General features: G+C 33.7%; 2 protein-coding genes and 1 long non-coding RNA gene across 5 annotated transcripts in view; 2 read left to right on the top strand and 1 right to left on the bottom strand.

The window, feature by feature from the left end:
* LOC119066361 (zinc finger protein 502) overlaps positions 1-21,486 on the top strand; it is a 32,982-nt gene extending 11,496 nt beyond the window's left edge. The window contains exons 3-8 of the mRNA XM_037168779.1: positions 4,103-4,362; positions 4,425-4,969; positions 5,033-5,073; positions 5,138-5,278; positions 17,639-17,722; positions 18,839-21,486. Of these exons, the coding sequence (XP_037024674.1) occupies positions 4,103-4,362; positions 4,425-4,969; positions 5,033-5,073; positions 5,138-5,278; positions 17,639-17,722; positions 18,839-18,948 (1,181 nt within the window). The 3' untranslated portion in view covers positions 18,949-21,486. The remainder of the gene's footprint in view (positions 1-4,102; positions 4,363-4,424; positions 4,970-5,032; positions 5,074-5,137; positions 5,279-17,638; positions 17,723-18,838) is intronic.
* LOC119066363 (feruloyl esterase B-like) lies at positions 13,446-14,012 on the bottom strand. 3 transcript variants are annotated; one of them, XM_037168782.1, is made up of 3 exons: positions 13,913-14,012; positions 13,759-13,855; positions 13,446-13,677 (listed from the first exon to the last, which is right to left on the bottom strand). In XM_037168782.1, exons 1-3 carry the CDS (start codon positions 13,964-13,966, stop codon positions 13,538-13,540), a joined length of 291 nt encoding a protein of 96 aa, XP_037024677.1. In that variant the 5' UTR covers positions 13,967-14,012; the 3' UTR covers positions 13,446-13,537. The 3 variants fall into 3 exon arrangements, with proteins under 3 accessions (XP_037024677.1, XP_037024676.1, XP_037024675.1); XM_037168781.1 differs by having other exon boundaries at positions 13,447-13,677; positions 13,732-13,855; XM_037168780.1 differs by having other exon boundaries at positions 13,474-13,855.
* A 3,106-nt stretch (positions 21,487-24,592) lies between the features above and the next one.
* Positions 24,593-24,988, top strand: LOC119066360. Its single transcript, XR_005085738.1, has 2 exons — positions 24,593-24,711; positions 24,765-24,988. It is a non-coding gene; the product is annotated as an uncharacterized LOC119066360 (long non-coding RNA).
* Positions 24,989-26,358: the final 1,370 nt, after the last annotated feature.

Raw genomic sequence — 26,358 nt, 5'->3', positions numbered from 1 at the left:
TTATCAGTATAAGCCCTACCAATTTTGATTTAATATTCTCAAGAAATTAAATGCTGAATCGTTCAATGAATGATTGTGAATTGGGAAAAATGTATGAGTTCGTTGGAAATAATTGTTTTTATTTTAACACAGCACCATTAGATAAGTTAGTAGACAAACTACTGTGATTTATGGCCTGATAGTGTTGATGTACACGAAACTTTGAAAGAAGCAGTGTTTAATCATTTAGAAACGGAAAGCGTTTCGATATTTTATAAATTTGTCACTTGATTTTTTTTTTGAAGTGTCTTAAATACAGAAATTACGAATCTGTAGTTTTGGTGCTTGCTACAGAATCTACTACTTCATATGCTTCAACAACATACTGTAACAGAGGAGAGAATTAAAAGTCCATCGCATGTAGCTGGTGACTAGCGTTTTTTTAATTATTCTCTAGGACACATGGATCAACGGTCTATTTTTACATAAAATTTTTCTATCTTTTTGACTTGTGATCCGAGCCCGATCCGCTTATTTGATCCAAATACACTCTCCTTTAACACACTACACACAAGTTGCGAATCGTTCATAACTTTGATTCAAGCAAAATCAATTTCATGCTTTACTTTGTGCGCTACATAAACGTGAAATTTATATTCCTTTTTCACAACCCCATAAATTATTCGGATCAACCCTACACATTAAACAATAAACACATTTAAAATTACTGTGCTATGCAGGAGATGAAAATGCGCATATCAAATTGGAAATTGCAGCCTAAGTTAGGAGGAGTAGTTTATAATATTATTACACACTAAATTCATGGTCGATGTGAGTTGAACACATGTTAAAATTAAGTCTGGATACATAATGAAAGAGATTGGATAAATTTTTCGAAGACAATTCGATTGAATTTGAGATCAAACTTTAATTATATCTCAGCGATCAATCATCAGTTGCAGTGACGATGATTATAATTGAGTTGAAATTTGTTTAAATTGACAGATTTTTTGTGATTGAAATAATATGATTTTATTATGAATTTCTACTTGAACAGCTACGTTAAAAATAAGACATAAACTCGGTGCAGTCTTTGGTGGCAAAAATATGTTAGAACAAATGAAGTAAAAGATTTGGCAAAAATACTTAAATCAATAGAAGTATTAGACCAGGAATAATATTTGTCAAATAATACTTGCCGTCTGTGTCGACAGTTCGGATCATTTATTTATGCAACCGATTGATAAATTCTTTTTTTGGTACTAGATGTGCCTAAAAAGATTATTAAACACTGAGTCCTGAAACAACGTTTTTTCTCAATAAAGGGTACGAAAGTTCTCCGTCACTGAGCTGAGAAAACAAGGGGTCATTTGTCATCTAGAACCTAACATAATCAATGTATCTTTAACAATTGAATGAAGCTTTTTCAAACGGCAATCATTAAACTGTAATCATTACAACAATTACCTCTTTAATTGAAGTGGTTCGATAATAAATCTATTACTTCAATCGTTTATACAATATTTTTTATACAAAAGAACATTAACCAGACCTTCATACTAATTTAGGTCGTCGTTGTCGTTAATTAATGACTGGCCGTTATAGAAGCTTGTGAACTTTGTGGCTTGTATGCTTGTAACTAAATCAAAGCTAAACAAAGGCCGAATCTTAGCGAAAAGTTGTACAGTGCCAGTAGACCACAATACATAGTTTTAAGAGGTAACCATCGTGAACATATCCTTCTGTGCAGCAAAACAACTAAAGGGCTCAGTGAAAGAAGGATAAAAATAAAGTTTTGCGATCAATTTATTCAGTACGGTTTGTTCAGTGTACCTTTCATTGTTAACACAAATAACCATATGCCATATGACCACAATATAAATAACACTAAATCTAAAACCCTATTACACGAATGTTATGATAAACAAACAAATAAAACATGCAAAGGAAACATAAATGTTGATATTTGTTCCGAATATCATACTTCGGTCGAAATGTATATGGTGCAGTATATATATTTGATCAGAAGGATTAATGAAGGGTGTATCGGCTACATAAATTGCAAGTTTCATTGATTTTGTTAATTAAATAGAACCATTCACGATTCACTTGCATTTCAGAGACCGATAAATATATACCTTTCATTACACGCCACGTTAGGCGGAAAGTATACATTTTCGTGAATCCGTGAAATACAACAATCATCACTATCATGACGGGTTCGGTAAATGTATGAATCTGCCACTGGAAAGTACATAAAATATAAATCCCTACGCATGCATGAATAGAAAACATTCGCAATTTTCAAGCATATGTATTTGTGGCATGCTTCTTATGTGATTCAATACATATTTAAAATAAATGGTCATATAAAATATTCAACACCGTAAATAATCAAAACAAATCTCCCCTAGGATTATCATATTGTTATGTTCTGTGCTGAATTGAAGAGAAGCAAAAAAAAATAAAAGACTAAATGTGTGTTATGCTATATGGGATGGGAGAGAGATGTTGATTAGGGGATGAAAAAGAATCAGTCACACATTGAAAACGGCCGTAGCCGAATTCGCATTGTATTTATAGTAACTGTTTTGTAACTGCGGAGGGTTAGATGATTGCTCTCTTTATTATTATTTTTGTTTGAGCAACTTGTTCGCCACAGTGCACCTGTTTTATTTGAATAAAGATTTAGGGTCCTGTCGTGTTTCAGATAGTCGACAAATGCTACACAATGTTAACCAAAAGTTATTTGTAAAAAAAACGACAACATTTAAATGCTTCATTTATCTTGTACTGTTTGTTTGATGTTTGCAATAATGGGAAAACTTTATTCGAATTTTATTGCAGCAAATCTAGAACGACAACTCGCTGAAGTGTCCTCTTTGCGTTGAAATTTTCTTTTCTTTAAGTGTGATAAAAAACGGTAGGCTATAAAACGTCATTGGTCGTTAATTCTTCAGTAAAAACCAAATTATAAAAAGCTTTTCTGTGACCATTTTATACGATGCGACGCTGTCGAATCATTCTCAATTTTCCTCAAATTTTAAAAAGTCTCTAGTAGTCGCCATCACACTCTCAAAAAATTTTAACAAATATTTTATCGCTCTCTGGGCTATAATATGCTCAGTATCACTGCTTACTCGTATGAATACGAGATTTTCAAATTAGGACTCTTCAAGAGTCGTATAATATGATACTGAGCACAGCACTGCTGTGTACTGAGACAAACAAAGAAATTAGTAAGAGATTGTGCGTAATTCCATGGAAGACTTGACCAAGTCCCAATTGGAACACACTACTATTTCATCTGTTATCAACCACGGCGACAAAGATAAGTAATGAGCTAGAGCTAACGTCATTTTACATAGCAAAGTACGAATTAAAACAAATGAAGTCAAAGATTTTATCAACAGCTGGAAATGTTTTGGTTCTATTAAATCAAGTAACAGATCTCGTAATAATGCGCTTGCCCAATGACATGATACTGACCAAAAATAAATTTTAATGAAAGACATCAGGGCCTAATATCGAGTAGTACTTCTCTGAATTTCACTAGATTTCACTAAAAATTAGAGAATTTTTCAGTGAAATTGTCTAAAATTTAGTTAAATAACTCAGCCGGGCTGAGTCAGCCCTGGAATTGTTTTGTGTCGGTGTTTGCTTGAAAAAGGCTAACTTGGAAATATGCTACATCCCGACATTTGACAAAGGCTTTACACCAATTTCAGGCTTTGCACCTTTAGGTATTATGAACGCCAAGTTGATGATCAACGATAATTAGATGGCAAGTGCCTTAACGACTTCTTATCTAAGACAAGGAAACCTTGATAGAAGTAGTCAAAGATCCGGGTTCCTATTTCTCAATTGGAGAAGCCTCTCAAAACTCTAACCTATCAGCATCATAATATGCAAAATATGCAAACTTTAGATGCCTCTCTGGCATAAACCGTTGTATGAATCTCTGTACTTTGCACTCGATGTCATAAATAACTATTTCGAAATTTTTTCCATGAAGTCTCAATTTCACTATCCCCCACTGCCCACTTGCGTACTTTTTGAATGTGGGGACCAATTTAAGAGAACACTAATTGATTTCTTTACAATATTTTATTTTTCGTTCCAGAACACTTAAATTTTGGTATTAGTCGATTAGTTAAGAGCCAAGAATCCGAGGATGAGGACAACAATAACACATATCACGAAAAAATATCACCACTGTCTGATTTCTCGTCAAGTTTCAAAGACAACTGCTCCAAATCACGGTCACGCAGTTCGTCTAGATCTCGATATGCATCAAGATCGTGTTCGGTTTCACCGGAACTGGAAGTTGATTCACCACCTCCATTGAGAATAACCGATTCGCCTTCAACAAATTTAATTCAGGTTTGACGGATTTGCATTTTGTTTTTGTTGCATAAAACTCACGTTACATCATCCCCGTTCAGAGTTCGAAAAATTCTGAACAATTTTCAGTGTCTGCGTTACTTCGGGATGATCAGCCAAGAAAAACCAAATCACCCGCAATGAAATCATTCGACACATTTTGTAATAGTTACCCGCCAGTCTACGAACAAAATATTCTCCATCATCGACCCTTACTACACACATTCCCCTGGCTAGCAGCCGTTGCGTTACATCAGGGCCAACAACCAAACCTACCCAATGGCGCCAACAACTATAGTCCGATTCCTCACGAGGATTTGATGCGATTTCGAAATCTTATGTCACAGTCAAACATCCACAGTCCGCCGACTGGCCATTTAGCATATTCTCATTCACATCCACACCATTTCCATCATCATCATTTGTTCATGCGACCTGGTATACCGTCTCTGGGCGACGTGTATTCCTGTGTCAAATGTGAAAAGATGTTCTCAACACCGCACGGCCTTGAAGTACATTCAAGACGATCGCATAATGGTAAGCGACCGTTCGCTTGCGAATTGTGTAATAAGACGTTCGGACATGAAGTTAGTCTTAGTCAGCATAGGTAATAACAGACATAAATTCATTCATTTTCGGTGAAAGTTCTATAGAAAAATTACCATTGCAGGGCCATTCACAACGTGGAAAAGGTGTTTGAATGTAAGCAATGTAAGTAGTGCCGAGGCATGTTTAACATTGATCAGAGAAATGACATCATTACTGTTGATTACAGGTGGCAAAGCATTCAAACGGTCGAGTACGTTATCAACGCATTTACTTATACACAGTGACACCAGACCGTATCCATGCTCATACTGTGGGAAACGTTTTCATCAGAAAAGTGATATGAAGAAACACACGTACATTCACACCGGTAAGTATGCTTCAACCACAGTTGTTTTCTTTTTCGTCTTGCATCCATATAAAGTTTCGAATTGGGTAAATAGTGAGGGAGAAATTATTATTAGAATTTCATTACATCAACCATAATGTAACCATGATTTCAAATGGAACGAAAACTTGAAAACTCCTCTACCAATTTCCCAATAAAAGCATTTCTGCAAAATGTGCACAGAGTGCTCAAGTGTTTTTCCTTCACATACACATTAAAGAAAACATTTGAAAAGTACTTCAAAACACTTGTTAGCGTCAACGCCTAGATTGATTTTTGCTTTACTTTGCGCTTTTACAAACAAATTAATTAGATTATTTTTCATGCGGAGAAATTGAATTCTGTTATTTGATGTTTAAGTGAGGATGGCGCGCTGTTTTACACGAAAAATAAAAATGTTAAAATTTACTTTATTTCAAGTGTACCCCCCCGTATACCATGGCTGTATACGTTAAGCTATATGGTGGAATATTTAATTCATCTGTTTTATTGAAATGATAATATTTTTTGAACAAATTCCACAATTGTGCCATGCAAAAACCACTTTTCCAACTTCAATGTGGCAACATGTATTCGTTGATTATATATTGTTATAGCGTTTATGCGCTGATGTTCATTCAATTAGTAAATATATTTGTCAAGGCGAAACGGTTTCGTATTGAGAAAATGGGGAACCTAACATGGAAAACTCTCAGTGTCTGTTGAGAAAAGTTATTTTAGCAAAGCGTTGTGGGACACAGGGTCAATGTGTCGATTGAACACATGTACTTTGTTGCACGAACAACACTTTTATCAGTGAATTGTTATCTGTTAGTTTGTGTGACAAGTAGATCGTTCAACAAACAGAAAACGTAATTGTTTTTGTTGACCCACGACTTTCATGTTATGTTTCTGTTGCATTTATTGCGAAAAAACCGGTTGTCTTGGTTCCGTGGTTTTTCCGAATCGTTTAGAAACATCAATCGTATCGTGGTCGTGGTGGAATCAGTATATCTATTACGTCTATCTATAGCTTGAAACGAAATCTTGTACTTCAATGGTTTTAACATTCACTTTAATGTATAACAAAACAATGTACGTTAAGCGTACGTTATCCGTAGTTTTTATCGTTACTGTCGATAACAGATGATCATTGGTGCTACTTGTGTCTTGTTTGCAAACTTGATATTTTTGAAAATCAACTTCCAGAGTTTAACTTTGGGACGTCGCAAAATCACATTTTTAAGTATCTGCAACGCACTGATTGACAGTGCGATGGTATCTGTCTTTTCTAAGCTTATTGTAGAAATCTTGATGTTAGAAAAATCACAGTAAATTGGACGGTTTATTAATGAGTGTTTGTTTTCTTCCAACACCCAACGACTCTCTGGAAGAGCGTTTTATAGCTCTCAATGAAAGGATATTCGAAATCTGTCCTTTCAATAAAATTGACAATAATAAAAACGACATCGATAAAATAAGTCAAAATAATTGAGTCAAATTTCACTGGAGTGCAGAAGTTACAACAGCTAGTCTTTCACCAGATGGTGCTCGTTATTGTTTACATCAATAGTGAATTAGCCCTCAGTCGGTTGGTGAGTGAGTAAACCGACCAATACACCACTACAGTGAACCATAGGGTGAACACCAGCTGCTGTAAATTCTGCACTCAAGTGAAATTTACCGAGTGTATCATGATATTTTATTATTGGCACAAATGTAGTCTCAGTCAGACAATAGTAGTCCTCATAATAGTCCACTCCACTTTGTTCGCAATAGGATTACTAAAGATTTTCATTTCTAATTCAATTCAATGATTTAAATCTGCTAAACTTTTCCGTCAACATGATTCATGGTATTAAATGCTGTCTCATATACGTAAAACATACTAAATATTGATTAAGGACATAAGGGCAACGGTCTACCCAGCACACATATCTCATATATAATTCATGATTCATATCCGACGCGATATGGTTCACCAAAAATACCACGTCCTCGTTTCCTCGTTCATACCTCGCTCTCTCCTCGCTATAATATACACAGGGCAAATAAAGTATAACTATAAAACGACTTATATTAAACCTCCATTACTCGTAAAACGCAATCGTTATGCTATACATAAATTTATTATCTCATATAAATAACAAATCTCTGGAAATCTTTTCCATTCCCTGTACACAAACGTAGACATTAACTGCTACACAGATCTGTTTCTTCTGCTTTATTTCGTACTAAAAAGCTCCGCATAAGAGTAAGTGAAAATATTTAATACGAAAAACAGAACACTTTTAAACCCAAAATCTGGTAAATTTAGATAAATTGAAATAGTATTTTGCTTTAGTGATTGCTTGGCCCAACGTGGCTGGTGTATGGATGTAATTTTATATGCTTAAAACCGAATTCTGTTCTGCTTTCGTATACGTATTTTGTATATTAAATTCTGTGTACCATCATTAGCGAGGTGAACATTTATTTGGTTATACGAATTTCCAGCACCAGCAATCTCATAACGTATTATACGAGAGTTTCGGAATGCATTAAAGTGCTTGAAATCAGTTTTCATTACGTTGGAGATTTCGGCGATATTTCGTTAATAATTTCCATTTTAACTGTCCCTTCAAATGTTGCATTTATTGGCATTTTTATAACAGAAAATGTTGTATGTTTTACGACATTAGTTTGCCGGTTATACGGCGACAGAACAGTTGAATGAACATATAACCATAACGCTTCATAACAGTATATGGTACGAAATTCTGAGTATCTAGGACTCTCCGCCACATCGTGGGTATAATTTTATTATTCCTTACAAATTAAATTAAATTTGATCTAACGTTACATTTGCACTATACTACAAAAACACAGCCCAACCAAACCTAACTGATGGATATCTTTCGTAGTTGATTTTCATTATTATTGATTTTCCAATCTGAAACTAAATACTCCTGGAATCAAACTTGTTCTCACAGTAAAAATACACCAGAACCCTCCGCACACCCATTTCTTCCCAATCCCTGGAGATAGTGTGCGCTAATTTTATTCTCCCTTAATATAGATGAGTGTTAAGGGTACTTAACTGTTGATTCAATAATTCTGAATGGCAAAAAAATAATAAAGTCAATATTTTTATGGCATTATCCCCCGCAGAAGAAATAATTTCGGTTCGGAAATTCTCATTCGAAAAATTATGATTACTACAGGCCCGGATTGTATAGTCTATACACGCATAGAAGAGTAATGCATTTCAATTTATTTGTATACTTTATTTCACGCAGGGTAGGTCGTCGCCAAATGATTTCGTTACAATTTTGTATTACATGCATATACACCACTCGGGGTATATCATACCGTTGAAGTCTATCGGATACTTTATAACCATTGTTTAAAATAGAGGGGTGACAAAATGTAAATATTTTGTGAGTGGTTTACGCTCAAGTAATCTTTGGTGGTCTGTTTTGCTTTAACTGAATTTGAGTACATCTTTGGCAGAATGGGTGTGTGTTAACAATTGTAATACGAGTACATAGCATATTCAGTTGCTGTAAGAACCAGCCATGCCATAGTAGTTCAATTTGAATTTTGAATACTTGGATTGATCCTTTTTCTTCAAACAAGTGATGATTCTTTCAGAAGCAAACATCGTATTCGTACACGACGACGATTCACTTGAATTCAGGCACCAATAACAATTACAATAATATTGCTTTTATACAATCAATTTTAAATGAGGAGGGTTGCGCATGATCGTTTATATTGCTACAGATTCCCTTGATAGTCACCTGCTGAGCGAATGATGACTGTTGTCACAATATTGCACTTTTAAATTATATCTTCGTTTATGGTGTGCACCAGTAGAGACTATTGTACATAAAAATGAGCACTTACGCTAATGCATTCGGGTGAATCTGTGAATTTTACTCGCCAAATTTTTAGCTTTCTTTATCAATGCAGATGAGAGGAAACATACCCTGGGAGCAATTGATTTTTCTTTCGTAAATAGTGTGCACACCATTTACTTTAGTTAGCTGTAATCATTACCAAATCGTACAAAATCTATCTGAGTACTACATAGGAAAAATCTCCAATCAAATAAATCGCTAGTCAATGGAATCATAAAAAAAATCTTTTTTTTTGTTCATGGTTTATATACGATAAGGGCAATTTCTGTCTTTCGTAATTTAATTATCTACCGCTCCCTTCGTGTTCTCAATTTTATTTTTTCCTGATTCGCCATGAAAAGTCATGTGCAGAAAAGCAGAAATAGACAATATCATATTTCAAAAGATAAAATTGTATTTTCTTTTTTCTCGGTGATGGGTTTCTGTTTAAGTGGCGAATGTGAGTTTTATTTGCGAAAATCGGATAGAAAAGAATTTACGTCAAATTATACTGGTGAATAAAAGCGAAAATTGGGTAGAACTTGTATACGATGTTACTCAAACGAATGTGCTCGGATTGGGTATTGACAATTGGTTTATTTGTTGTTTAACGTTCTATCGGCATGTTACTCGGAAATTTCTTATACCGATGACTTTCTATTAATATGGGGAAAGAATCTACGCGAAAAGTCGGTTTATTACCAACTTGGTAATGAATATAATTGTTTCATTTTAGTCTTTTAAAATTAGAATCAATTTACTGCTTGATCGGTTATTGAGACCAAGGTTGTATATGAGGAGGTTACGTCGTACCGATCGGCGTATACAACCTGGGCTTAAACAATAAGACACCAGACACCTAACAGATACTTACCAGAGTGAAGTTATTTCTCGAGGAAATAGAGAGCAAAGGATGCAGTACTGAAAAAAAATTGTGGTGCCTCTACAGGCCAACCCAGTGATGCCCTTTGTGAACTCAGTCGGTGCACTTAAAATTATTAATTAATTAATCGTTGTTTTACAACTAATTTCTTCTTTACAAACTGCAACAGTATCATACTACACATTTACTAAATCTATTACTTCTGATTTCAAGACCGGCTTCTAATCTTTTACTTCATTAGTTTAACAGGAATTTTTCGAAAAAACAGAACACTACTCAGAGTTTTGACTTTAATTTTCTCGTCACTGTCGATAACAAATGACTAATCGTTTCCCACAAACAATATTCAATAAACAGATTCCATATATGAGGAGATCTATTTTCGTCAATTTCCAGTACCTCTAGAAAATGTATGGACAGCGATGGAACGAAAGTAATTTTTAACATTATTTCGAAAAACGCCCTCTGTGCCACCCGACTCTTCTAGCCAATCTAAAATAAAGCACATTTGATCAGCTTTCGTTGTTCCTGTAATACTAAATGAATTGAATTATTTAGGGCAAAGATTATTTCGCCGCAAATATGAAAAACGTTATGATGAGGAAATGATGTTTTCAAAAATCAATACTTGACTGTTGTGTGTTAAGTGTTACTTGTTTTATCTAACTATGAATCATGAATCATGATTCTGTCGAACGTATTCCTTCATTTAGGAGCTATAAACAACTGCTCCTAAAAATACCCTTTAGTGACGGTCTGCCTGCTGACATCGACGAGTGATAATCTTCACATCTTGTACCTAAAAAGGCACTCATGACAATGTGACTATGTGACAAACAGATGTTTAAAACGGTCACTTCCATTCCTCCAATATAAACTTTTGTACAAAAAAAATGACAAATTAAATCAAACCACTTCATTGTCACATATAAAATTAAACTTCTGGTGTCGAAATAAAGTGGACTTTCCAGTCACATACTAACATCAATTAAATTGTTTACTCACTTAACTACAACTACACACACTCAAATCGTAGCAAGTTTAATTGAGATGAAATTAAATCATAGACCAAAGTAGTTTCCGATTCTGATTCACCATTGTTTCAATGTATATATTACCATCAGAACGAGACCAGTTCATTGAGAATATTATTTGTTTGGAATAGTGTCGTGCCTTCCTTACACAATACCGTACATGATGCAACAACAATATCGATTATCCACCTAATAATTAGATTATGCTATTACAATATTCTTGCACGTGATCATGTCTGGTGTCTGTTTGTTTTGATTTGAAGCTTTTTAAGCGCACGTGTTTGGAAACATTGGAGTGGTTACAACCATGATATCCTAATTTGGTTATAGCAGAACGTCTAACGAAACAAAAAAAAATTCTAGTGGGATAATGGGGATAATTCAAAAGGAAATATGATACACAAAACTTTTATGTGCTTTACGACATACAGACTTCTACAATTTTTATTTAATAATTAATAAATATACGGACGGCGAGGGAAGTATTCTTTTGCGTTCCATGTGAAACAATTTTTGTTTGTTTTTCACTTAAGTTTTTTATGTTGATTTTGTTGGTGTGGCTGTATTATGTATGTGCGATGCATAAAGTGATTTTAAAACGATGGGAATGAGTTTTATTCAGTTTTTTATATCGACCGAATATGAATTTCTCGTAAACCAATCCATAGAAAACCAATCTTCACAACATTGCGAAGTACTACTATTTAAACGTAACACGGTACTGATAGATTAAATTAGAATTACTCTATTCAGCTTTCACAGCCGTCAGGCAAATTACCAACCAATATAATTATCGAGTCTGCTACCTCTTTTGATCTAAACATTTTACACAATCTTGTACTTCATTGGTTTAACCATAGATTTTGCAATAAGAACCACATTAGTCTGAGGTCATTGCTTATTTTTGTCGTCAATGTCGTTAACAGATGACTAGCGATGTATTAACCATTTTTTTCACGATCATATTTAAAAGTACGTCTAAAAACGAAATAAAAATATCAACGAAACGAAATGCAAAATATCGTCGTCCCATTTCCGAGCACAGACAAATTGATACGTCCCGATGTACAGCCGTCGTTCGTATTCGAAAATGTTTTATCACTCTGACACCCAATTATTCTATTCCGTTGACTTAATGGCAATTCATTGGTCTAATAGAATAAAATCGTATGGTGAAGTCCAACAACAAAAATGTAATCTAAAGTACACCTTCTACTCAATCAACTATTTTCGCAAATTACCACATTGCATATTTTATTTCCATCTTTGTTCACCTTCCGAAAAATCTTATTCTGCCATTTTCACTTTCTTAAGTGTTCGGCTGTGGACTTGGAAGGGAAGGTTAGTACATAAGAATACAACAAGCGCGTTGTACATAATGAACTGAAATATGTATATAAAGGGGTGGCTGAGTAGGTGGTAGAGATATAAACCTAAAATATATAACATGTACTGTGTGTATAGATGCACACATATATGCACGAATCTCGGTTTTATTCGGCCAGACGCGAATCGTGCTTTGAAATATTAAATAGGTCGTCTCTAGATTTATTTTGAAATGAAACCTCGTCTGGGGATACTACACACAATATACATTTATGTGTACCAAAGAGATCTTTATTATGAATGAAGGTAAAATACATAGGAACGACGGTAAACTTCTTTGTTTTAGTACCATGGGATTTCTTGCAAGCAAAGTAGGAAAAAAATCTTTAAATTTAGTATTAACGGGATTTTGTGTGTGAGTTTCACGTAAACTGTAGAAAGATTTTTCTTTTTATATTTTCGAATCAAAATACATCCATATCTGTACTGTATGGATACATGCGAGTAGTGATATGATCAAATAATAAAAACGATTTACAAGATGAATCCGAACCCTTCTTTTAACAAAAATATTTATGTTTAGCATTATTGGTTTCTGTCAAGCAAAAAAGGTGTAACAAGATTTCGAATTCTATGGTTCTGATACATCTGCTACCTTTGATATTTGTCTCTCAAAGTGCTCTACAATAAATGTTTACATAGCAAGGGGGGAAAAGTTAGAATTTTTATATGAAGTTTGTTGATCCGGCCAGGCGAAGCCGATTAATCTGTTGGAAGCTGGCAAATTAATTAGTTAAGGTCTAAAGCTTCGGTTGATTATATTGTCATACAATTGTGACTCTTGTAACTCTAGAAGGTTACTTTAAACTACTGTCACTATAACCGAAGAAGACCAACGACGATTTTGTTTAACACTGACGACGGAAAACAAACACAGAGTAATGCCATCGACATTTCGATTTTATAAAAAAAGTACAGTAGACCGTGGAGGCGGTTTCTACATCAATAAAAAAATCTTTGAATTGATAGGATTACAATTTCATGCACAATGATGTTTTTTAAGTTTGATCCCATAAGACAATGGAAAATTATATTGTCGTCTCGATACATTACATTTAATTGTTAATAAGAAGGCCTCTTATCCTCCCATTCGTCCATAAGGCATTCCACCTCCCATTTGACCATAAGGCATTCCACCTCCCATTGGACCATAAGGCATTCCACCTCCCATTGGACCATAAGGCATTCCACCTCCCATTGGACCATACGGCATTCCACCTCCCATTTGGCCATATGGCATTCCACCTCCCATTTGGCCATAAGGCATTCCACCTCCCATTTGACCATAAGGCATTCCACCTCCACGCATTCCACCTGTCATAGCAGCTGCAGCTGCTCCCACCAATGGTGCTATAACCTCAAGAGTAGGGTCCGGTAAAGGGCTGCAAGAAATAATCTAAAGAGAAACCATTGATTAAATGTTTTAGTATTGCACTAATTTTTTCAGACTAACCGTTACTAATTCAAATGTTAAGGCTATAACGGCAATTGTCGTAAATGACTTCATTGTTAATGTTTTCAGAGTAGTGTTAAATTTAGTCAAAGAACAGAAATGAACTGATGAACTGAAAAATATGTAGACTCTTTTATAAGCCATACAAACGTTGATGAGTTTTGTTTTCGTGCCATTCAGACACTTGATCAAATATTTCTTAACTTATAATGGTAATTCCGCATAAACAAATATTTTGTATTTGCAAAATGCGTCAATTGTTTAATTTTATAAGTGATAATATCCAGATTATTCATATAGGAACGTGGAAAAATTTTAATTTTTTTTTAAAGGCTGAAAACACACTAGCAGCGAGTGGCTCTATGAATCACTTTCTAATTTATGTATTGTTACGGACGGCTATCATCTGTTATCGATAATGACTTCCGGAATAATCGACAAGCTCTTACTAATGAGGTTTTTTGATTAATTTTAATTAAGTAAAAGATTTGGAATTAATCTACTGAAAGTACTACGATTAAATGAAGTAATAGATCTGATAGTAAAATTTTTGATAATAGACAAACACAAAGACAAGATACTAATAAATCGCGTTGATTTACTCAAAGCAGACACCCATATTTTTCCACATATTTTGTTCTCTCATCGGCACAACGAAACTGTTAAAATCCCTTTATGGGGGTTTTTATTTTCAAATTAAGTTAAATATTGTATAGCCGACGCGATTTAGCTTTTTTTCAAGTTTGAAATTTTGATTAATAACTGGTCACGTCGAAAGAGACTTGAAAATCTACCATATTTCTGCTCGTAATTCTTTCGTTGTACGAAGTAATTTCCGTGATTCCCTGTTTTATTATGACTTTTAGACTACAAAAAGTATCTCATGTACATGTACCTTATTCACTAGAAAATCCGATCTGTTCGTTGCAATATCGTTATACGAAAAAAAAGGTTGGAAAAGCTTAATGAAAGTTTTACGTTCTGTGTAATGTGTAGGTACCACAACATACAAATAAAAGCATGTGTGGGATGATATCAAATACTTTATATACTTTCATCGTTACGGCAAGTTGAGAATTGTTTCGTCATGTGTAATCATCACCGACTATTGAATATATAACAATAATTGTTAGATAGTGTATATGTGGATGGGTCCATTTTTTTGGAATCAATTGAATGTCTCAACTCCAGATAACACCAGAAAATCACTCGATATATTTAATTTTGTGTCGAAACATTATGAAGTATACTTATCGTCAAAATATATTACATATATAGAAGAATGCATACCAATGAACAGCTCAGCATTGCACGCTGCTGATATGTAACTAACTATTGAAATAAATAGGATGAAAGAGTATGGCATCGTCATACCCCTCGGTAAATATTCCATTGGTTAACAGTGATTTTGTGCCGCCCCTACTTAATTCGTTGCCATAGTAACTCGACTCTTGTCTGGTGCTTTATACACACATATATTTCTCTAAAAAATATTGATGAAACGATTTAAAGCGAAAATTTATTGGTGTGTTATATTTTTCCGCAATCCGTAATGATTATTCCAATAAAATAGAAACAAATCTGCCATAAAAGAATATAGTGAACGGTTTTTTTTTATCTTTTAAAGTATTACATTGATGGATATTATATGGGAGATTGATAGATAATTTTTGTTTTGTTTTTGTTTTTTTTTTTTTGTTTTGATATGGATGCATGCGCAAGAAGCAATAGGTAATATCATCGATCTGTATGCTATCAAATCATTAAATTTATTTATTGATTGATAAGGCGAATTAAAACCTTCATAAAGTTATTAGAAGCACATTAAAAGTTTGCCACGATATCGATGATGTTATTACACCAGAGATTGTTAGACCACATATCGAAAAACAATTAATGTTTCATCGGTATGTCTCTTGATAAATATGATAGGCGTACAATGTCAGGCTTCATATTCCATAAATTATCTAAATAAAATTGTAAAGGGGACGAGCTTTGCCTAATCACTGTTATAAAATCCTTTGTCTTTGAGATAAGGAGACGTACTATTAAGACTTTTATTTTCACTGGGGATGTGGAGACTCAATCAATTCATTGAGGTAAAATCATCTACGATACAAACTCTGAAGCGAATTGACACATTGAAGTCTGGTACAGTCGACGTCAATGAAATTTAGACATGAAACTTATACTCACGCGCGTGGTAGAGGTAAAACCGTATAAAGAAGTATGAGCAATTATGTTTACGTGAGTAGACCAGCTGAAAAAACAGCTGGCGCAGAGTTATGTCTTACATTCACTGACGTTTCCTGTCGGAGTTCTTTTACAAAATTATAAAACCTTTGACGACAGTGAGAAACTTTCTAACTAAGGGTGACAATGAAAATTTTCCTGTGTCACCTCTTTTAGTATTTCGCCATTTGCAATATCCTCGCAAACTTCTAATTTGACACCTCTAATTGAAAGCCATTAAAACGATTTAAAACACTCAAACGTTAAATCCGACCTTGATTACTGTATCTTGTCTAATTTTCTTTAAAATATTAATTTTCAAACGATATTATGTGCCAAAGAGGGAGTGAATTTACTGTTAACACTTTAACAAAACCAGAAAGCCCCACTAAACCGCACATTACTTAATATGTAACATGACACATTAAGGATTTTATACCGTTGTGTAACAATTGGTAAACTGACGCCTCTAATGAAAGTGTTAGATTAAGCATAATTGGATAAAGTTTTCCAAAACATTTCGAACAGATGAATATTGTATGTTCTTTAAAACATTATGCGTAACAGTAATGTGTTGTCGGTGTACACACAGTTGCGCATAGAGGAAATCCAAATTAAAGCTTTTGGGATTCGAAACTTCCAAATGCTTTCGTCGGTTTTATAGACACACTCATACACACAACGACACGTCATCTAATAAAGCGACGGTTTATGACTCGGTTTATGCTGCCGTATATGGCATAGAATATATTGAAGCTAATGGTTCAAATGGTTCCTAAAATCTTTCACAAATTAGACGGAAAATAAATGAAATTTTATTTGTATTAATTTGCGAGAGAATTTAAATTCCTCGTACGTAGACTTTTTCGATGATTTATCCCCGGATCTATTCAAATCTATATAATATGTGCGATGGCAAAAGCGATTATATTTATTAGATGTAATTAATATGATCAAGTGCTGTTCATAAATCATCCGCACCTTAAATGGTTATAATCCGAGAGTTCAGCTATTGAATATATAATTGCTTTTGAAATGGAATATAAAGAGGAGAGAATGTGCGGTACGATGGGTATTACGTATAATATGTGTGCGCTGCTGCTGTACAGTGAGTAAGGTCAAATTTCATTTCTAAATGCTTACGAGTTATATTCACAACTGAAGGGTGCCGAGTTGTATTATACAATGCAGAACTAAATGTATAGAATTAGGGTGCGACTCATCATTAAGTGAATAAATATATTATTAGGGCTATATTATAGCTGGTGACAAATGGTTTATCGTTGTTTATTAAAATTCAATATTTATAGGGATTTTCTGTAGACTTTATTAAATTTTTTAACGCCGTAGCTCGATAGCGATTATTATCGAATTATTTTCTATGTCCATGTCCACCATTTGAATGAATGATTCATCAAATAGAATTATTTAGAAATTATTTGTCGAAAATTGATCAAATTAATTAATTTTTTATTGTTTGAATTGCTGTTTCAGGTGAAAAGCCGCATAAATGTCAGGTGTGTGGAAAGGCATTTTCGCAAAGTTCAAATTTAATAACCCATTCGAGAAAACACACAGGTAAGTCAGTTTGATGGCAATTAAAAATTAGAAAAATGGGATATTATTGTTGTATGGTGTTAAGGACTCCTTAAAGGCAATGAAAGTGTAAAACAGGTATGGTCTATTGTCCGCCCGGAGGACATAAAAATTTGATTTTCGTACTTAAACGCACTCATTTTCATATTATTTTGACATAAAATGTGTTCTAGACTTTCATTGCTTAAAGGGAGAACAATTATTTCGCGTAGATGTGGATATTTACATACTAGTACCACAAATGTGAACCGTGAAATATTGAGTTAGTTAAGCATCGTTAGAAATTTAAGCCTCTAGAATTCTGAACGCCGCAGTTAATAATTTTAACAACCCGAGATAATAGTTTGATGTTGGCATAAAACATGCGTATGGAATAAAAAGAGAAACCGTCTTTTATAAATAAAAATAACAACGACAAATATTAGGAACAGCTCAAGATAAAACGCATGTTGAAATGAAGTAATAGATTTTGGACCAAACGTAATAATAGTAAATTATGCACCTCTGTCCAAAATGTTTATTTTTCCGATTTGGAATTTGGAATCCGAATCGTCAAAATAAACATTTAAGCATTAAGCTGAGAAATATGAACAGATGTATTTTTCGCATTCTTCGAACCAGAAAAAAAGATCTTCCCATTTATGGTCGAATCTGTAGATGGAATGGTACTTTCCATGTTGCAAGTACGTCTTTCGACGCCCTCAGCATGTACAATGCATTACATAATTCGGGATAAAAATGAAGGGTCACGTTTTCGTGAGTCTATTGACCTCCGTTTCGCCTCGGATTCACACGAAACCTGCATTTCTCATCTCAAGCTATGTAAAATACTATTAAAGCTTATCTGATTGTCATTGTTCTATCGCTTTATCTAAAATAGATAAATGTGATGAAAGAAAAGGGGCTAGGGCACTTGGATCAAAATGAACTCACAAAATCCATAAAATGGAATCTAGTCGACGTGAGGCATCTTAATTCTCAGGCTTCCTCAGGACTCTAGACAGATCCCTAACTTTTTTACTGTAGGCTAGAAATTTGACAGTTCTCAATTTTTGCCAATATTAGCAATCAATAAAAATTTGTTCTCTTTTTTTGCAGGCTACAAACCATTCGCGTGTGAACTGTGTGCCAAGGCCTTTCAGCGAAAGGTAGATCTACGTCGTCACAAAGAAACACAACACGCTGATATGGGACCGTTAATACATTAAAAGAAAAACAGTTTCAATCTAGAATTGATCCGTTGTTCCAGTGAAATTATTTCTTTAATTTTAATTTTGTTAAATTAATTTTTGTAATTTTTTTTACATATTTTTTTATTTATCATGTGTACTTATCATACATTTTTTAAAAAATTATTATTAAGTTTTATTGTTTAAAATTTCAATTTTGCCGTACTTTGTTTTACCAATTTCTTTTGTTTATTTAATTTCATTTTACGAAAAAGGTGCTATGAAATTTATTGAAAATAAATAAATTTAAATTAAAAGACAATTAGCTAGCTCCCAACATAAAAGAATCAGATGTTAATAAGAAATTACATTTAAAAAAAAAACTTCCAATATTTTGAAAACAACATTGCGACTTATTTCTTCACATCAATAAAAAGCCGATCAAAATCGACATTTTTCTTTAAGAATTTCTTTGATTTGCTGAAATAATTGCTTAATTGGTGGAAAATTAAATGAAAAACGAAAGTGAACTTAAAAAAAGAAAAGAAATAAAGAAGTTCCGATCAATGACAGCATGTGGCTGCTAACTTCCTGATCCTCTCAGAACTTCACAGGTAACAACATTTCCTTAGAAACTTTTTTTCTCTTAATCTGAATTTGACCCACAAACTAACCAGATAATTGTTTATTTTTGCTAACTGACGTTTCAGTGCCGCCACCAGGTTTTTACCGCTCTTAGGAAAAAATGTCGGGTCCTTTAATACTACAAACTTTGCTTTCAAACAACTTTGCGAATTAAATTATCGCCCCAAACAGAATTTTGCACCTATTAACCTGTCACCTATTACTTCATTTGATCGAACATTTTTAGAGATTTATTGAACATGTCTTTTGCTACCCTTTGCTAAGACCTCATCGGTCAGACCTTGTCGTTAATTATTGCTGTCGTTGTCGATCACAGATGACAGCCGTCTGTAACAGGTTAAATCGCTGCGCCCTAGGCAAATGTCAAATATTCGTGTGGTGTGGTAGCACTTAAATACAGAAAATAATCCTAATATTTTTTCTTCAAAACGGACCACAACTGCAATTTTAAATTTTTCTTTCGGAAATTTTCGTTTGTTAACCGACTCTGAGAGGATAAGAAATACTGATAAACCGCCGATCGACATGACTTTTTCTACCTCCTATCTAAATTTTCGGAAATCTCTTAGTTTGCCGATGAAATTTCGATGGCTTTTTTTTACAGATTCTTTCCGTTTAGCTAATCAGCTCAAAAGTAGCTCTTACATTTTTATGAGAAAATAAAAATATTTTCCAAAATCTATCTGTAAAGTCACTTACTTGTATTATAAGCATTTGTACATAACAATTCATTAAAAAATACAAAATAGAAATAATTTCTAGAATTAAAATTTAAAAAAAATTAAAAAAACATTTTCGGAATAAACTAAACGTACACTCTGCATTTATCAAATATTTTTTTCTTGAAACAAAACATTATCCGCATAAGATCGTTAAAGTCCGGATGTGATAATGGATTTTCCGAAAACATAATCAGGAATAGTATATTCCTATTCAAGGGAAGGAATTCGATATTTTGTATCCAGATGAGTAAGTGTCCAAGAGCTTTAACCCGTTTTCCTTTACGAAGGAGGGACAGAATTTTCCCTAGGGACGGAAAGTCCATTTTCTATCCCTAATAAAGGAAAATCAATATGACTTCGAAATGATTTAATGAAAGAACTGGCTGAACAACATCGTCAGGCTTTATTTTTTAAATCAACTATTGACAAATCCAGAGCCCAGGCTGCTGAAAAAAGATTTATTTGTAACAATGGGCTCATGCTCATAGAATAACACAGCAATCGGTTCCATTACTCTGAAAATCGTAACGAGGTTATCAGAACTCAAGTTTCATTACACACACAAAATAATAATGGAACGAGCAGGTCTCGTAAATTCTATTACAACGAGTCAGATCATATACGACTATCACATTCAAGGGTTGAAGGTCAAATTACGAATTTCTTCTTTTATTTCCCAAATTTTGTTTCCAAAAAACTTTTGAGTTATTGTTTTCCAGCTGTGTAAGTTTCGATATTGTCGAATTGGTACACGACTAGTACGTAAATTTTCAGAATATTTCATATCGCACACCGAGACAAAAAAAAACTCTCTCTGTATCGTTCAGTTTCGTTCAGGACGAAAATCATTAGAAATAGATTTCCGAATTTGTACATTCAATTCGGATCTCGATGAGCATTAAATTTAAAAACAGTTTTGCTTTCACCTTCTCATTTTTGTTCGTGTTAAAATGTAAAATATTGAAATATTATAAAAATTGTGTAAATAATAACAAGTAGGATACGGACACACCGAGAGATGAATGAATTAAAATTTAATGAAAATAAGAAAATTAAAATTAAATAAAACAGAAAGAAAATGAAAAGAAAAACACAGAAAAATAAATAAATTTTAAATGAAGACTCATGTGATTACAATTTATCTCTATATCTCTATATATGTTTTTTATTACTCATTGAACAATAATAAAAACTTTGATTCTGTCTGAAATTGGTTTATTTTGTCAATCCAACCAGGATTAAGTAAGATAAAGTGAGTGAGGTATCGAAACGGACAAAAAACTTCAAAACCGTAAATTTTCCAACAACAAAGATTAAGCTTATAAGTTATCGTCCATTCATCAACTGGCTGTTATCTATACACACATTCAAGCAAAACAACAAAATGAAATTCGTTTCAGGGCGAATTTTTAGGAATTTAATTCGAAAAATACTTAAAAATTCCTTAAAATTCGATTCAGCAATTTAGGAATTTTTAGGAAATTCATTAAATTTTTGTGAATGTTATTCCAAAAACAAGGTTCAGCAAGTTTCTACCGAATTTAGGAAACCATATAGTTCGGAAGATATTGTCGAAAAAATGGAAAAAACAGCTTTTTTAAACAAAATTTGTAAGACATTTGAGCCGATTTCGATAAAAAAAAAAAATTCCTGAAAGACAGTAAAAAGTAATAAATTTTTAGCTCGACAACGTGAAGTCAATCGGCCATGCGGCTCGGAATTATGGAAAAGCTGAAGAGACTCTAGAGAATACGACGAAAAATGATGATTTCACTGAAACTTTTTTAATGCTCAAAATTCATAACTTGTTCCTACCCTTCAGGGAAAAAGAAGTTTTTCAAAATCGGTTCAGTAGTTCCTGAGATATCGCAGATACACCCTTTAGTCACGTTGCCGATGATATGTTGAACATAGATCAAATGAAGTAAAAGATAGTTATCAAATCTACCTGAGTGATATGATCGTCGCCTGCGTTTGCAAAACCGAGAATGGAGAATGCAACAATGTCATGATACTTGTTTTGAATATTAAAGGTTACTGTCATCAGTTTGGGTCGACCAATTCACGCCGTGCCCAAGGTAAATATATTTACCTTGGCCGTGCCTAATAATTAATTTTTAAGTGAACGATTCGATGAAAAAGTGAACCGAAAAATACATTTCAACGCTTCCTTGTATGAAAATGACGCTACGTTAGAAAGACCTCCGCACTCTTTATTTTGAATTTCGACCGCGCTGACGACGTGAATTCTGATTACACATGGGTATGTCATCAAAAGCTATTGGGGCCTATCGTAACATACGATTAATGTGGTCCTATGTAGACGAATTAATAGTTAAACAAATGAAGTAAAAGATTTTGAGTATGTTTTGGCTTTCAATGAAAGAAATGACAGATTTAATTATTACACCAAAATACACTTTCCATTTCTAATTTAGAAATTCTAAAAGGTTGAATATATTAGAAGAAGTACCAGTGTACAAAGTTTATAAGACAAAATATCTAAAACACAATTTGAATGGGTAGATCAGAGGATTATTAATTATCATCATCTGTTTTAGAGTTCTGATATACTTAACAACATAGAATAAATGAAATTAAATTCCGATATTACTAGAAAATATAACGACAACCAAATTTAATTTAAAGTTTATTAACCCATCATCAACCCGTAATATCTTTTCCAGCCAATTTATTAACTTCTCCTTCGATAAATTCAATCGTTTAAAGAGACAACGGCAATCAATCAAGTGTTTCACCGCAGGTGATATAAAAAAAAACATCATGTAGATACATTGACGCAAAATAATACACAGCAACATTTTAACATGAGACGTACTTAGAGCTTCTTATTAACTGACATAAATTACATCGAATTGATACGACTCATCTAATCATTATTGAAATTTGATATTTGAAACGGCTTCCTGACTAGAATATGGGTGCAATTTTATGAGAGGCGCTCTGAAAATTTTTAGAATCGGGTATTTCTGAAGTTTTTGGTCAAATTCACTTTTTAAACAACGATATCAGATGTTTTGGAAGCACACACCACACATGGGTTGAACTTACTCTTTTAATGGGGTTTGACTGATAAAACATCACAAGGTAATGTCACGATTAAATGTCGTGGGTGTCAATAGGGAGATTGCGATTTCTACTTATAATTATAAGTTGACGTAAAACCTGAAAATTATAAGTAACTTCTTCATGCACAGTAGAGAGTTACCTTGTAATTTTCAAGTTTTACGTACGTCAACTTATAATTATAATTAAATAATTATTTAAGACGAAACCGCAATCTCCGTATTAACCACCACGACAAATATTCGTGACATGAACCTGTGTTGTTTTGACAATGGTAAATCCAAAAATGGTTAGTCTCACGTTTATTCGATTAAACATTTTAACTAAAAGATCGTGAAGTTTTAGTTTGTTGGGCAATTTTTTGCGCTAACTTGCTCACTAAGTTAGTAAGAATAAAAACTCAAACTTTCAAACATTTCGTATTTCATGTTAAGAATTGTATCCACGGAAGACTTATACTCGATCGGTGCCTAAAAATTATAGGGTCACCAAGTCATATTAAAGACAGCATTACCATCATAGCATCTGAACCAAGCAGTAAAACAAGAAGGGCCTGCGTGTGCAACCCTACTATGTTGTCATTATAAAAGATCAGAGTTGCCGGTGTACTATTTTTTGGACACACATGCTCTAGTTGTTGACAGAATTTTGGTTTCGATAAATAAATGTTCCATCTAATTGTTTATTGACAAAGTTTCATTAAATAATGATATTTGACCATTATTTGTGCGAATATCTTTACATCGGTTTGAAATGACCTACTTGTCTAAGTTTTAAAGGTTCAGTGCTATGCACACATCTATCGAGTGTAAATTTTTTCAGAAATGTGCCTAATTTCGCAAGGTCATACAATTCTTAAAAGTTTCCTATGTGCAGAATGAGCACCAGCTGAATATCACCAGCTGGATCTAGTAACTCACACTTATTGTATGATAAACAATCAAAACACATTCTTCACAATGTGTTTACTTCATTCACACGTATGAGCGTATGAGCGCATAGATGACGTCAACGTAGAAATGCACTGTGTGTAGGTTGTCTTTGAATTGTTTACAATTCAAAGTGTTTTTGTTTGTACACCAGCTGGTAATATTCAGCTGGTGTTCATTCTGCACATAGGAAACTTTTACCAATTGTATAAAATAAAACCAGAAATAAGTAGACGAAACAGGTAAAAACGAGTTTCTTATATTTTTAGATTATAAATATAAGCGCAGGTTTTAGTCACATTTCAGTTAAGAAAAGTCGTCGAAAGTGAGTAGTTTAATTCAGGCAAAATACATAACATAACATTTTAGCCATGACGTGTTGGATATCTTTGCTCCTCGCTGCAATTGTTTCGATTCAGGTAAGTAGAGCGTTAACAAAAACATGAACTTGAATAAACATTAAATATACCAGTGCATCAGTGCGCAATCAGCGAAACTCTATGTGGGTAATTTATCCTGGACCACTACTGACGACACTCTCAGAGAGGCTTTTGGAGTTTATGGGCTAGTAATCGAAGCTATTGTTATGCGGGACAGAGATACCGAACGTAGCCGAGGCTTCGGTTTTGTTACAATGGCTACAGAGGACGAAGCGAATGCAGCAGTTGAAGCACTAAACGAACAAGAATTAGACGGACGACGCATTAGGGTCAACATTGCAAATGCGCGACGACCTACATAAAAGGCAAAATGGGAAACTGATTCTACGGCATTACAATGTTGAATCTTTTTTTAAATAAAAATAAATCAACGTTTCTTCTGGAGGTCGTTGTTTTTTTTTTTTTTTTGTCAAAGACTCGTTCCAATAAATGTCTAACAATTCAAAAAGAGAACTTTTCGATTACCAAAAAAGAGAGCAAAAGATGATGAAATAAATACAAAAAGCATACATAAATGTTAACAGATAACTGTTGACAAAATGAGTAGGTTTTGTTAACAACTTTGATTTCTGTTCTAATAAAATTATCTGTTAACAGTCCTTGCACAGAGATTCTACTAAAATAAAGACTAAAATTTGGAACCTGATTCGACTGAGTTAGGAATTAAAGTATCAATAGGGGTAAATCATTATGCTTTGTATGTATCCTGCACGCCCGAGCTGGCCTTATGAGTCGACTTGGAAAATGACTAGTGCGCTTTTAATAATTTTAGTGGATTGGCTGTATTGTCGCCTAGTAGTTAGTTTGTAGAATGCTTGCTTAAAACTAATTTCATGGTTGACAACCATTGGTTGTAGTGTTGTGAGGGAAATTTATTTCACTGAATTTCGGAAATGTAGCTTAAGTAGCGCTGTAACAACGCACTTCAAGCAAAAGTGCTTTGAGTGACAGCTGTCAAATAGAATACTATTTTGTATGAAAACTTTTTCCAGACTTTTTACAGTGCCAAAATTCTTTAGACACACTTCTCCATTTCAGTACCCTATTAAGAGTACCACGCATGCTTGAAGTGCGTTGGCTGTAATGAAAAAGATAGAATTTTCACTAACTTACCTTAAGCTTGAAATTTGTGAACAAATCGTGCACATGAGTTTTTGAGAAAAGTGTCAACTTTAATGAACGTAAACGAACGAATTTACTCTTTTAAACGGTTTTGTCTGATTAAACATCACAAGCTAATGTCTCGAATCCCTATTAACAGCCACGACACATATTCGTGATTCACACTGGGTACCAAATATTTCGTATTTCTTGTCGGCTAAATAAATAACTATGACCGAAGAACGAGTTCTATCCAAGTTTTAATTGTCATCACTGAATTGTGCAAGCGTTAAGTCAATGTCAACTAAAAATAGTGGAAAACTCACCAATGTAAATTGAATGCTGTGTAACGACGAATAAAGCGTTCTGGTGTAACATAATATCCACGACCATTGTGTCATACCATATCTATCGAGTGTGTCTATGGTGTTTTCTTCAAAGTAACTATTTTCTGTATTTTTAAGTATTCGAAACAGGTGTACACAAGGGCGTTAATTGTTGGAATTCAACAAAATAACAAAACAT

This window comes from Bradysia coprophila, chromosome IV (assembly GCF_014529535.1).
Source record: "Bradysia coprophila strain Holo2 chromosome IV, BU_Bcop_v1, whole genome shotgun sequence".
Classification (NCBI taxonomy): Eukaryota; Metazoa; Arthropoda; class Insecta; order Diptera; family Sciaridae; genus Bradysia; species Bradysia coprophila.
The sequence above is the reverse complement of the archived record's forward strand: the minus strand, read 5'-3'. Positions and strand labels throughout refer to the sequence as shown.

What these genes read in the sequence shown, in the direction of transcription:
- LOC119066363 (XM_037168780.1), bottom strand. Translation starts at nt 13,966, where the DNA reads ATGAAGTCATTTACGACAATTGCCGTTATAGCCTTAACATTTGAATTA. An exon ending in TAACATTTGAATTAGTAACG is followed by an intron (nt 13,856 to 13,912) that starts GTTAGTCTGAAA and finishes GTTTCTCTTTAG; the next exon opens with ATTATTTCTTGCAGCCCTTT.